Raw genomic sequence first — 13821 nt, forward strand, 5'->3', positions numbered from 1 at the left:
TTGTCTTTTGTAAAACAATATTTAAGAGATCACGTAATTTTAATCAAATCTGCATCTTTAGTAAAGATACTGTCAGTCTCTTGTTTCAAAGATAGTGGCAGTTTCCTTATGCCCTGAATAAAATTACATGTGGAAGTAGTTGCCACTGTATTTACTGGAATACCTCAGTTTCCTCTATCTTATTCATAACTCTAGGCCATACTTCATCTAAACTCTATCTATACAATGTTTAACAAATAAAATACATGTAACGTAATGTGAGATTTTAAAGTAAAAGTAAAACCAATAACAGTAATTAATGTTTAATTTTGAAATTTGTCACTTTACATAGTAATAAACAAACGTCATAGATCATATTATAATACACAAGTTTTCATAGTTAAAAAATCAGACTTTCTAGGCCTGTAGCCTATGAAACGGAGTACATTATACATTGTATTTCTGTTGGACTTCAATCTAATCACAGTTTATTCTGATGGATGAGTTAACGTAAGTTTATCAGCCACGATTTTGTGACGAGCTTATTAAAAAAAGAACTGAGTTCTAATATACCTTTTTTCCATACATTCCAATCACAATTTTATCCCAGTGTGCCACCCTTACCCTGGACCATTCAAACGATATTAACTTGAAATCATTATATATCTTATTTCTTAATTAAGTGCCAGCATAAAAACTTTTTCTATACCAGTCCTTCTTATGTGAAGCTTAAAATGTCCCACCTTGTGCATTTGATTTTACAAAATAATTGTTTTACGTAACTCTACGATTTGTTATTGTTGACAGAATAAGCGATCATTACGATCCAAGGTATTGGTGCGTCTATTTCTCACTTTATATTATACAGGTATATAATATATACCAACATTTTAGCATTTCTTACATTAAATTCCATACATTTAGTAAAGACAATGTATAGAGAGGAATCAACTTTCAAATTTTTTACATATAATCCGTAGCGATAATTAAAACGAATATTCAAAGCATACACATAATTAGCTATACATAATTTATGGGGTAACGCATAAAGTAAGACAAATCACTTTAACATTGTTTATGTTTTCTAAAACTCCATTATCAAGAAATGTTGATGCTTATCCAATTTTATATATATATATATATATGTATATACATATACATGGTATATGTATATCCAATTTTATATATATACATACATATATATATATATTTATTTATTTATAAGTGTGTTTATCTTTTGTATTTATATTAACCTTTTTATCAGTAAATTCACGCTAATATACATTATATATAAACTAAGCAAATTAATTGACGAATTACTATACCATTTAACTATTAATTATTCCTCTTTTATTTTTATTCGATAGTAAGATATTAAAATACATATAACATTAAACAATATCAATCTTATTTGGAATAAAAATACTGTGCACGCGATGTACCGTTAATGAAACGATTTATCTTTTATATAACTGCAGAAAATAAACTTTATTATTAACTGATGTAACTAAAAATTGATATTGATGTACTGCTGCATGTATATTGAGATATTACATGGTATAAGTTAAAAGAAAAATAATAAGAATGTTTTGCAATCAAAATCAGTTTCATTTTTTTTTTAAATAGCCAAATTCAGTGTATATTTCCCTTACTTATATCATGCTCTGTCAAAACAAAAATAAAAATGAAAACAGAAAAAAGTAAACGAAAAAAGAAACAATATGACATATTTACATCAAATAAAAGTAAAAATAACTTCGTGAATATTAATCTGCGAATGAGTGAATTTACTAATGAAAAGATATTTATGTGTGTGTATTAAATATACCGTACTTGTTTCTTGATGTAATCAACTGAATTACATTAAATGTTGAAGGTATCATTGAGATACAATTAATATAAGTTGTGCTACAAGACTGAGACTAAAGCAAAGTGTTTACAGCACCACGATTTAAACTGAAACAATTAATATCTTGATGCATTTACAGTTGACAATAAATTTTTCTGTATATCCAACATTGCGACTAATCACTTCAGATATAAAAAATTAAAAGGCAGTATTATAAATGTAAAGTATAATTATACATGTTGGTAATTGTTTTATAGTTCAGGAGATTGGTTTTCCTTTAATATTCATTATTTCAATTTCTGTACGCATATCAGTAACAAATATATCATATGCGTTATTCACTATAATGTATAGGTACATGTAATTATATAACATCTAAAGCCAAGCTCCTGTAATATACACAACATTTTGAGGCACTTAAACGTGTGCTCAAAGACCATGTTTCTGACAACTCTTATATTACTTGCCAAAGCATAATTCTAAATTGTATGTTATCTCATGTAACGGTAATATTAAAAAGAAAAGTCAGTGCCGTAAATAGGTGCCTAAACATGTCATAACAATTTTTTTCTCATTTAAGATGAATACAAAACTAAAATCTATTTAATATTATTTCCAGAATATTAATAACAGTAGATAACTTATTATTATTTCTGATTTACTCGGAATAAAAATTTTAAAGCTTCTAGTAGAGACTAGAATGTACCTGAGGCAACATGGAATGTTATATTTTCTAAAGTCAAAAAGGGAGAAAGAGAGAAATATACTAATGTTCTAATTTAATTTTCTTGTGTTATATTATTTTCTTTGTTTGTACGTGTATTATGTCTTAGAAACTATCGATAATTTTATCAATAAATATACCGAATTTATATTTCTGTCTTATAATATAACGGTTACAGTATCGTAAGACAAGTAATTTTTTAGTATTTTATAATATTCTGGATAAATATGAAAGATTAAGTGTTTTTTATTAATAATAATTTGTTTTTAAAAATATTAATTATTAAGCACGTATAAAACATAATAATGAAAATATAACAAACCAGTGTCAACTTTTAGTTCGTATACAAAACCATACAATTCTAGTTTAAACGGATTTTGTTACTTAAGAAATAATTATAAAGTGTTTCGATATTTTTTTAATAATAATTACAATAGAATAAAACTTTACTAGTGTGATTTTACGATAGATTTAAAAGCTTTAATAAATTTTATTGGTTTTTATGTTTTTCTCATTAGAATGATTTAATACATATCACTGTAGGCAATGATAGTGAGACCATAGATACTTTATATCTCACCAATAAAACATTTCCTTGTTTCGTTTTTTGAATTTTCATTTTGAATTTTCAAACACTTTCCAAATACTTCCCAAAATTTTTAAAAACTTCAGATGATACGGTAAATATTTCATTTGTACATTAATTATTTATATTTTAACGTCATCTATTATAATTGTCATTAATATTCTGGAAAAATGCAGATCTTATCTATAAATAATGTAAATGAAATATAGAAAATTACAAGAAAACAGAAATTAATTTTTTCAAATTAAGCATTCTTATGATTTATCTGCTTTAAAAGTTACATTCTTTTTTTCGTTTTTTTAATCAGAATTCTGTATTTACTGAATAAGTTTCGTTGCACTCTGAACATTCATTAAGCTGTACGCACATAGCAAGGTTTGGCACAAAGATAAACATTTCCCAGTTACGGCCCTGTGCTATGAAAGGGGAGAGGAGAAAGGAATTAAAAGATTAATACCTTAGTTTAACATTTTTACAAGCTAACAAATATGTACCTCCAAAATCACAGAACCAAAGCATTAACAATACTCTTCTACACAATGTATTATCCTGCCAGCAAACGTATTTTTTTTTTTTAAATATGCAGCGAATTAGAGTTTCTTCAAACAATTTTTGTATGATAGTTAATTGATACCACATTCATTGTAGGCGAAGTCACTGTACAATGTAAAAAGTTTTCTTCATACCCACTATATCCAGTATAGGATAAAAGCAGTGGTACATAATCCATATAATCCAGATGAAGAATAACAGCTAAATATTGAAATTCACTGCGGTAGTATCTGCAAAGGTACTTCCTTTACTACATCTTTAACTATACATGTTATTTAAAATCTTAATTAAATTTGTGTGTATGTGTATGTAAACAAACATTATAGATAACTAATAACATAAAAAAGATAAGTTTACTCACATATTGATTTACACATTTCCATCCCTTTCATCTGTCTTATGTTTTGTACAAGGTAATTCGCGACAGTGTTGTGCTACTTGAGCATAACTCGGTCTTGTAAGATCCTATAATAAAAAGCATTAATGTAGCAAATACAATTAATAAGATGTTTAAAAGTTATTTATTAAAAAAACATTCTTATTTATAAAATTTATAATTAATAACATTAATATGATGTAGCTTTAAAAGTTAATTTTTATTAAATCTTATAACTTGTTTGTAATCATATAACAAAAACATTTTGTAAGTTATATTAATATCAAAATTATTACAAAATTTATAATAAATAAGATAATACTAGTACTTTCCATATATTCCATAAAATCTATTTCGTTCATTAAAACATTGATTAGTTATAGCCAGATTTTTTATGATATAATATGTATATATCAATGTTGCATTACGTTATTAAATATTTAAATAATAATATTTTTCTAAATAACTTTGATAAGACATTTTTATAATTTTTAGGCTTTCATTATTATTCTTCCAAACGTAATACTATATGAGTATATTAACATAAAGTCAGTATTGTAAAAGAAGGAGTACAAATTATATATAAAAAAAGGATATACTTACTACAGGGAAAGTAGAAGTTCCTCCCACTTGTGACTGGGAATTTTGTGAGGCAGTAGGGATATTACATTCACACCTAGATACTTGTTCAGAATCTTCCACTGTGTGTGCATTTGAAACAGCCTCGTCCACTCCATTCACCATGTTTGAATCGTCAGTCTTTACAGATCTGTCAGCGGTGCATTTCAATAATAAAGGACTAAACCTGAACGTGCATATATATAAGTATAATAGATATATATTCAACACATATTAAATAATTACAACTGTGCACCTTAAAATATCATGCACGAATATAAGACAGCCACTATTATATACATTTCATTCAAAAAAAAGAAAAAATAAAAAAAGGGGGAAATAAAGAAAAATATTATTACTACATAGTTAAGGGAATGGGTCTTGCAAGATTGCAACACTTATTTAACAAACCAGTATACACATCATTTATTTACTTTCACTGACAATGAATCTATAGTCATCCATTAATAATGAACCATGCGTTTTATTGTATTCTCATGTGCCGAATAATACAGCTTAACTTTATATTAAAAATTAAGAATTTAATTGAAATGTCTTTAAGAATAACTTGAAAATGAACAATTAATAATTGTAATATAATATAATATACTAATACAGTATAACATAACATAATATTATAATAATGGATAATAATAATAATAATAATAATAATAATAGTAGTAGTAGTAGTAGTAGTAGTAGTAGCAGTAGTAGTAGTAGTAGTAGTAGTAGTAGTAGTAGTAGTAGTAGTAGTAGTAGTAGTAGTAGTAGTAGTAGTAGTAGTAGTAGTAGTAGTAGTAGTAGTAGTAGTAGTAGTAGTAGTAGTAGTAGTAGTAGNTAGTAGTAGTAGTAGTAGTAGTAGTAGTAGTAGTAGTAGTAGTAGTAGTAGTAGTAGGAGTAGTAGTAGTAGTAGTAGTAGTAGTAGTAGTAGTAGTAGTAGTAGTAGTAGTAGTAGTAGTAGTAGTAGTAGTAGTAGTAGTAGTAGTAGTAGTAGTAGTAGTAGTAGTAGTAGTAGTAGTAGTAGTAGTAGTAGTAGTAGTAGTAGTAGTAGTAGGAGTAGTAGTGTAGAAGTAGTGGTAGTAATAATAGCGGTAGTAGTAGTAATAGTTGTTGTAATAGTAATAGTAGTAGTAATGGGAGTAGTGGTAGTAATAGTAGTAGTAGTAGTAGTAATAGTAATAGTAACAGTAACAGAGCAGCAATAGAAATAATAGTAGTAGCAGTAGTAGTAGTAGTAGCAGTAGCAGTAGAAATAGTAGTAGTAGCAGTAGTAGTAGTAATGAATAATAATAATGAATGATAATAACAATGTTCATCATAATAAAGGTAATGATACTGGTAATTTCATAACAGTGACACCATGAGAGAGAGAGGAGAGACAATTTTGATAATAATAATAATAAATAAAGGAGTGGTACCAATATTAATAACAATAGCAGTAATGATAATAGCAATAACAATGACAATGATAATAGTAATAACAGTGATAATAGTTATAGATAAGATAGTACTATAGAAAATACATATTACATGACTAATAGCAATATCAACAGTAATCATTGATAACAATGATAATTGTTATGATATCACAAAAATAATCATAATAATGAATTATGATTATAAAACAAGAAGGAAAAAAAGATATAGAGAAAATGATAATAGTGATGGATACCAAAGAAATGATTTACTAAAAATGATATTGATATTAATAATTATAATTTTAATAGTCACAGAGCAAAAAATAATAGTATTAGAAGTTACATTAGCAGTATTAATAGTAGCAGTAATAATAATATTAGTAATAAGAACAAAGATGTTTATAGTGACAATGGTGCTATCAATAATGGTGCTGGTACAGATAATGATAATAGTGAAAATGATGATATCAATGAAGATTATGAAAGTGGTAAAATAATAATAATAATAATAATAATAATAATAATAATAATAATAATAATAATAATAATAATAATAATAATAATAAAATAATGATGATAATAATAATAAAATAATAACAAACTCATGTATTAAAGAACCCTGAATAATATAATAGTTTATATGTATTGTTCATTTGCCGCAGTAATACAGGCAAGAAATATAAATTGTGCTACCACAGATTACTGCATACATTCTTGCATACATACGCATTGCAACATTGTGTCGTATTTAATCACCATAGAAGACTGGTAAAACTTCTGACTACATAGTATCAAATGAATACCTCGATTTTGAGCATTTTATGCTTTAAAATTAAAGTTTGCTTTTTCATCGAGTGGAGCACCAGCTCTTATTTGAAAAAGAACCATACCAGCGAGGCATTCCAAACAATATTAAACAACTTATCACTCGATGGAGAAAAAGATGTGGCAATGAATAGAAATAAATGGCAAATTGGGATAACTGAGCACATCTACAAAATTAACCACCATAGAGAGTAAAATAATGGTAAATTCAGGAAAAATACACCTACTCCTTACTGCTCCATGTATGAGTATAACATAATTAAGAAAGGGAAAGTTTAAAAATTATAGCACAATAAACAAACTTTTTACATAATTTCAAAATTGTTATGTGTGGACATATGCTAATAACATTAAAGGTAAATTTACTTTTGAGGAAATTAAAAAACAATTAGCTGCAATTGTTTTTGTAATTGTGATAAGAAATTTCATGACATCACTAAAAATAAAATACAATAATTGCAAAATATTTTGGTATCTTTTATTAATTATTGACAAATTAAAATATAATACATGGACTACTTATTATTAACATAATGTAAAGTCAGTTTCCAAAAATAAAATATATATTTTAGTATTTATTATTCTTACTTTTATTTTGTCAGAGTAATTAATTTACTACTTTTATCCATTCTATTTATGAATTAGTAAATAAGCAGAAACTTCAACATTATTACAGTATCATATTAACAGAATATAACTTATACTGAAAATAACAAACTACCATGAACAGAGCTACTTTCCCTTTCCTTCTTATATAGGTGATATGAAAATATAGGTGGACTATATAACTTTCACTAATACACATCCACCATACAGAGCATAGCACGCATATAATGCAGCCAACACTATCAAACACAGCTTAGCAATCTTTTCAGGCTCTATGTGACTGCCTGTATATAAGTCATTCTGATGTATATGTGTGTATGTGCGCGCATGTTTATATGTATGTATATATCTGTGTGTATATCTATACATATATACATAATATATGCAATGTATCATTAAAAGCAATTGAAGAACTTTAACAATAATTTATAATAAGCAATACTTTAGAAATATAATTAAACAACTACCTGCTTTTACAATAAATGAAGAATATATCTTCTATTACACACATGAACATACACAGATTATGTATGCACATATACAAGCATATATATGTATTATGTATTTTATACATGTGTCATACATCTACAAATACATAAATGTATGTATGTATGCATGTTAAATGTACTTATGTACGTAATTACGTATGTAAGTGTGTGTCTGTATATGTACGTTGTACATATGTGTGTATAAGAAGAAAGCACACTCACTTATCAGGAGATGACGGGGGAGTGAGAGTGATGGTGCTGAGAGCGATGTCTGTGGAGTCATTGTTGCTAGCAGAAGCATTAGAGCTGACATTTGTAGATGCAACGGAAGTAGTTGTTGATGTACTGCTAGAACCAGTTGGAGCTTCTAGCAAACCAGCATGACCACCAGCACTTGACCCTGGACTTGCAGACCTACTGCTGTTACTTGTTGGTTGTTGATGGTATTGTTGTGAAGTTCCTGTAGGTTCTTTTTCTTTGACGCTTTTCAATTTTGCAGTACCTTTAACTACATCTGAAAGCCTATTCTGCGATTGCGTACAATCTGTACCAACAGTTTCTACTGAAGCATTATGGGATTTTGCAAGATCAGCATCTAGGCCAGGAAGAGGAGGGAAAGCAGAAGCTTCCAAATCGAATTGTACCCCTCGGTTGCATTGTGTGTTATTATTACTGGCCGGGGTAGATTCTCTGATTGACGGTAAAGGGCTACTATTAGCCTTTGATAATGACTCTTGGTCTTTGGTCCTACGATGCATACGGTGACGCGGAAATTGTACTCCAGAATCCAGAGTTTGCGCGTCATTTTCTTGGGATCCTTTCGAATGACTGCTATTATAATGGGTCTCTCCAGTTGCTACGGTTGTATGTGAGGAATGGAACTTTGTGCCGGTCTGGTAGGAAGAAGAAGTTGGCTTCACCGTAGGCAAGCTCGAAGTAAAAGTCGGAACTGCTGCTCCTAAAGATATTGGTGCCCCACTTATAGGCGGATGTGAAGTACGTCCCATTGGCACCATATTACCGCCACCATCCATTAAGCCTGGCCTTTCAGATCCATTTCTTTGCTTATTTCTGCATCACATATATATATGTATATATATATATATAAAGTAATTTTTTGTAAATATTACTTGTAAAGAAATTATTTTTTTAAAATACTATCACATTTACGTTGTTAGAAATAATTATTAATGTCAATACCTGTGACGAGGATTGTATCTGTTATGTGGTTTAAACGTGTTATGTGGTGTAATACCATTCATAAAAACACCTGACATATCAAAGTAAGCGGGACTCGCAGGTCCCCAAGGCATCATTCCAGGAGGATAAAATGGTTGATGCTACAAAGAGTATATAAAATTATTCAAATCTAAATACCTAATGCAGTTCGAAATATTTAAACATAAGAACACTTTAATATTTAATAATACTTAAGTATTATTAAGCAATATTTAATTGAAGACTAAAAAAAAAGAAATATATATATATTAATATATGTAAATATTAAAATGCAAATGACGATACATTCAAAATATAAGTGAATTATTTTTTAAATATATCTAATTATATAACTTGGAACTTTTTATAAAATATTGTCTACTTACATATACATGAACCTGATTGGCATATGGCGGCATTGTAGTTTGTGGCATAGTAGTACCATTTGTATAAAGGAAGCGTTGCTGTCCAGCTGTATAGCTATTTGGATCATAAACAGGCGGTGGTGGTGGTGTTGTTCTATAACCATTTTTAATACCACCCACACTTGCAACTGCCGGGATTGGTAGCCTATTCATTGGTTTAGCTTTGATTCTAGCCATTATTGGCTTTCCCTATATTATACATAATAATATTAATATTAAATATTATAAAAAAAAAAGAACTTTAAATAGAACTTACATATATTTCTAATGTATTTTGTTTATAAGCAATTAATACAAGCAAATAGTCATTATAATTATTAATTGTTCCAAACTAAAATAACATCTTGAAAATATTTTTCTTTAATTCGATTTATATTATCAATTATTAATTATGTACTATATAATACATAATATGTTTTAATGCCTTTTATAATTTTTATTAAATTAAAAATAAATTATTTCTTTATTGAATAGTACCTGAAACTCCCGAACTTCCTCACGTAAAAACCTGTAGGCCTTTTGAGCATCTTCATCAGATTCAAAAGTTACATACCAAGAACTATTATGGGCAAATTCACATGAAATAAACCTTGGACATCCTTCCCCAGAGAATAAATTCTGTAATCAAAAACATTATTTCATTGATAGAAAGGAACACCTGTAGGTAATCAAATGTTATATCAATGTTTGCTTTCCATACATAAAAAAAAAAAATAATATGTATATCTATTTCACCTTTACATCTTCCAATGGCGTATTGTCTGGTATTTCACGAAGAATTACAATACATCGTTTGTGGTTAGGTCTTACTTTCTGCCCTTCTTCATCAACTTGTACATTTGGGGATTCTCTTAGAACTTCCGTTATAAGTTTTATATCTTTTGTCAATTTTTTCACTTGATTGAAATTTGCTACTGTCCATATTGGTACATATTGATCATTATCCATTTGTGATAATAAATATGTATCATTAGCTAAATTCTCCCTAGAAAGACAATAAAATACAATAGAATATATATTTACCGAATACAAATGATATATATATATATATTGTTGAATGTTCTATAATAATCGACGTTCACTGTATATGTTATTAACTGTTGTATGTTAAAACAAAATATAATACTATTGTTGTATAATAAATAAATAAAAAAATAAGAAAAGTAATAACTATATCAAACATTATTCATTAGTGTCCTCTAATGCTATTCTTTATTTCTTTTGTTCTTTTATTCTCTACTAATTCTTTATTCTTATATTTTTGTATTTTAAAATTTGAATTGTCATCAAATTTGTACAGATAAAAAATAAATATACATAATAAAAAGGGAGATATAATATAAAGATTACGTAATAATTCTATATTGATTATAAAAGGTTGCAAAAAACTAAAATCATATTATAATTATAATATGTCAATAAATTAGTAGTAATCAATAGAATTCTATACAATATTATAATATGTTTCATGAGATTAAGAGCTTACCTGGAAAAATAATATTCAAGTTGTGAAGAGAGCATTTGTTTAAGTTGTTCCAACGGTATACCAGGGGCAGATATGTCACCCATTGGAGCAGGTTGATTTGGCACATCACCTAAGGGAGCAACGTCTACTGGACCGTAACCTGCTGCACCCCCTATACCAATAGCGTGTTGCAATGTAGGTTCCAAATTACCAACAGCTGCCTCCAATATTAATTCATTTCCACTTGGAACTCCGTTCATGATGTTATATTCCAGATTGGATGCAGTACTTCCAATTGCACCCCCAACAGAACCCAAAGGTTCAGGGGTGGCTGGATAGACCGCCCCTGGTGGGAGCTTCCCGATGTCCCCATTCATGTACACGTACCCTATGAAAAATACAAAATGTAATTAGTAACAAAAATATATAACATATTGCTATATATTATAAGAACAACTAATGCCCAGTACATGATATACTTACATATTATAACATGGAATATAAAATTTAATTAATTAGTGATTTTAACTTTATTTATAAAGACCATTACTTTTAATTATATCTTAATTTTAAGAAACCAAAAATAGATTTGTATCAATCAACAACCATAATGAAATATATATCATTAATACAATTAATACATTAGTAACAAAATTGTATCAGATCATACTAGATAAATAACTGTAATATGAATACAATAATACCAGAAAAATATATCTTCTACTATTTTTATACCCCAATTAATACTAGATTCATATTTCATAAACAAGCAAACAAATCAATAACCTTGAAAAGTGACCTTTTGCTCTTTTACACTTGAAAAATTAGCTGATATAGTATTTATTTACATTATTAAGCATATGCATATCAAGTCATTTTGCAATCATATTAAATAATTACAGCAATTTCTTAAAAGAACAATTTCAAATGAGATTTTTGATAATTTTCCTAAACCACACAATTGCAAAATGTAATACTAAAATTTTAACTATTAAATTATTTTGTTATAGAGAGAAATATTTTCCATAAATGTGATTAAAACTATGTAATATGCATAATACACTAGTCTGATGTAATACATTTGTAGTACCTATATGTATATATATTTGTACACATACATACATGAATCCATATATACACAGACATGGGTGTATATGTGCATGTGTGTCCCACGTATGATGCGCGCGCGCGTGCTTATGTTCAATAGCACATAGTTCGTGTTCATGATGTGTACATGTCTGCGCGTATGCGCGTGTATGATGTGTGTGTGTGTGTGTGTGTGCGTGCGCGCGCGCGCGCGGGCGTGTATGTGCATATCTAAATGCACATATATAAACGAATTCAAATTATACAAAATTTATTTACATGAAATCTCGTCGAACCATAAAGGAACGATAAATATAAAAATAGAGAAGAGACTCCAGATTTCTTGATGTTCACGTAAAACAACTGTTTTCGAACAATTACTTTTTGATTCTATATGTAAAATGAGAAATACCGTGGAACATGTTTTAAAATCACAATTCTAATAAGAAATTTTTCACTGATTTTATTGAAAGTAAAAATTGAATGTTGATCGTACAAACCGTGCCACATGCTAAGATTTGATCTTGTTCAGTATCAATGTGCAATCGTCAAGCATTAACACTTAAACGTCACATTGTATCCTTCTGATATAGTTCTTTGGGAAAGGTTACGGCATGAAAAGTAAAAATTTTGAAAAGGCAAGATATGCAATATGTTGGATGCGATTAGCCAAATATAGAGCGAGACGTTGGCCGGGCCAACACGTTCACGCACGCAGATATGGTGACAACCACTTGGACAGTACACTTATGCGTATCGTATATCGTTACCGAAATCACCATTCATCCCGAAACAATCCCAGATTCCATGTGCCTTTATCAATAGGTGTTCTCAGCAGCTTCGTTTACTGGCTCGTTCTTCGGGTGTAAGTACCGTGAGCGCACACGGTTGTGCGCAAAAAACGCAACCTTATTCCTCGTTCTCAAGCTATGAATAGTTAGCCATAAGCATCTGCCCTCAATCCTCTACATCATTTGGATCAATGTGAGTCGCGCCGTTTTAGAATTTTATAAAATTCTTACCGAGAAGATGAATCAACTCAACACAATTTCTCAAGGAAACTACAAAATGGCCGACACAGAAAGGCACATGCCGTAGCTCGGTGCATTGTGGGTCGTAAGTATGTAGCTCGACTATAGTGATATCTAGTGGTTAGATTGCCATGACTCGCATCTGCCCGGTAAATTTAAATCTTTAGAAGTATTTTGCAGGACTGTCCTATTCATTTACAATATCACTTGAAAAATTCTATATTATTTTATATTAATATACAATATAAGTTATAGATTTATATAGAAACTGTCTTATTAGATAACTATAATTATCTTATTTTCTATTACCAATATCTAATTAAATATGCAAATATGAACTTAACCTAAACTTAATATGTATAAAACTATTGTACTCACTGACGCGCCCATATAATTAAAAAGAAATATATATAGGTATAGGCATGTATAAACGTCCAGAGCTAATTATATACGTACACACAATCTGCAAGTATAAATTATTTCCCATCTATGATATTGATATAATAATTTTTTATATGTTTTTATTAATATATTTTCAAATCTCTGTATTATACGATAAATTCTTAATGTAAATA

General features: G+C 28.5%; 1 protein-coding gene across 9 annotated transcripts; it reads right to left on the reverse strand.

Annotated features, from left to right (window-relative positions):
- Positions 1-286: 286 nt before the first annotated feature.
- On the reverse strand, positions 287-13353 carry LOC122570466 (la-related protein Larp4B). 9 transcript variants are annotated; one of them, XR_006317818.1, is made up of 11 exons: positions 12986-13307; positions 11151-11517; positions 10400-10649; positions 10142-10282; positions 9626-9853; positions 9222-9361; positions 8244-9092; positions 4670-4871; positions 4052-4155; positions 3633-3920; positions 287-3554 (listed from the first exon to the last, which is right to left on the reverse strand). XR_006317818.1 is itself a non-coding variant. In XM_043732795.1 (11 exons), exons 2-10 carry the CDS (start codon positions 12999-13001, stop codon positions 4060-4062), a joined length of 2289 nt encoding a protein of 762 aa, XP_043588730.1. In that variant the 5' UTR covers positions 13002-13142; positions 13238-13336; the 3' UTR covers positions 287-3920; positions 4052-4059. The 9 variants fall into 9 exon arrangements, 8 of the variants coding, with proteins under 8 accessions (XP_043588730.1, XP_043588733.1, XP_043588732.1 ...); XM_043732795.1 differs by having other exon boundaries at positions 287-3920; positions 12986-13142; positions 13238-13336; XM_043732798.1 differs by having other exon boundaries at positions 287-3920; positions 13238-13353.
- Between the last annotated feature and the right edge of the window lie 468 nt (positions 13354-13821).

This window comes from Bombus pyrosoma, linkage group LG9 (assembly GCF_014825855.1).
Source record: "Bombus pyrosoma isolate SC7728 linkage group LG9, ASM1482585v1, whole genome shotgun sequence".
NCBI classification, from domain to species: Eukaryota; Metazoa; Arthropoda; class Insecta; order Hymenoptera; family Apidae; genus Bombus; species Bombus pyrosoma.

Excerpts from the sequence above, each read along its gene's own strand:
- LOC122570466 (XM_043732795.1), bottom strand. Across the intron at positions 9,854-10,141 it reads AGGAAGTTCGGGAGTTTCAG|GGAAAGCCAATAATGGCTAG; the intron begins GTACTATTCAAT and ends TGTATAATATAG. Across the intron at positions 4,156-4,669 it reads GAACTTCTACTTTCCCTGTA|GATCTTACAAGACCGAGTTA; the intron begins GTAAGTATATCC and ends TTTTTATTATAG.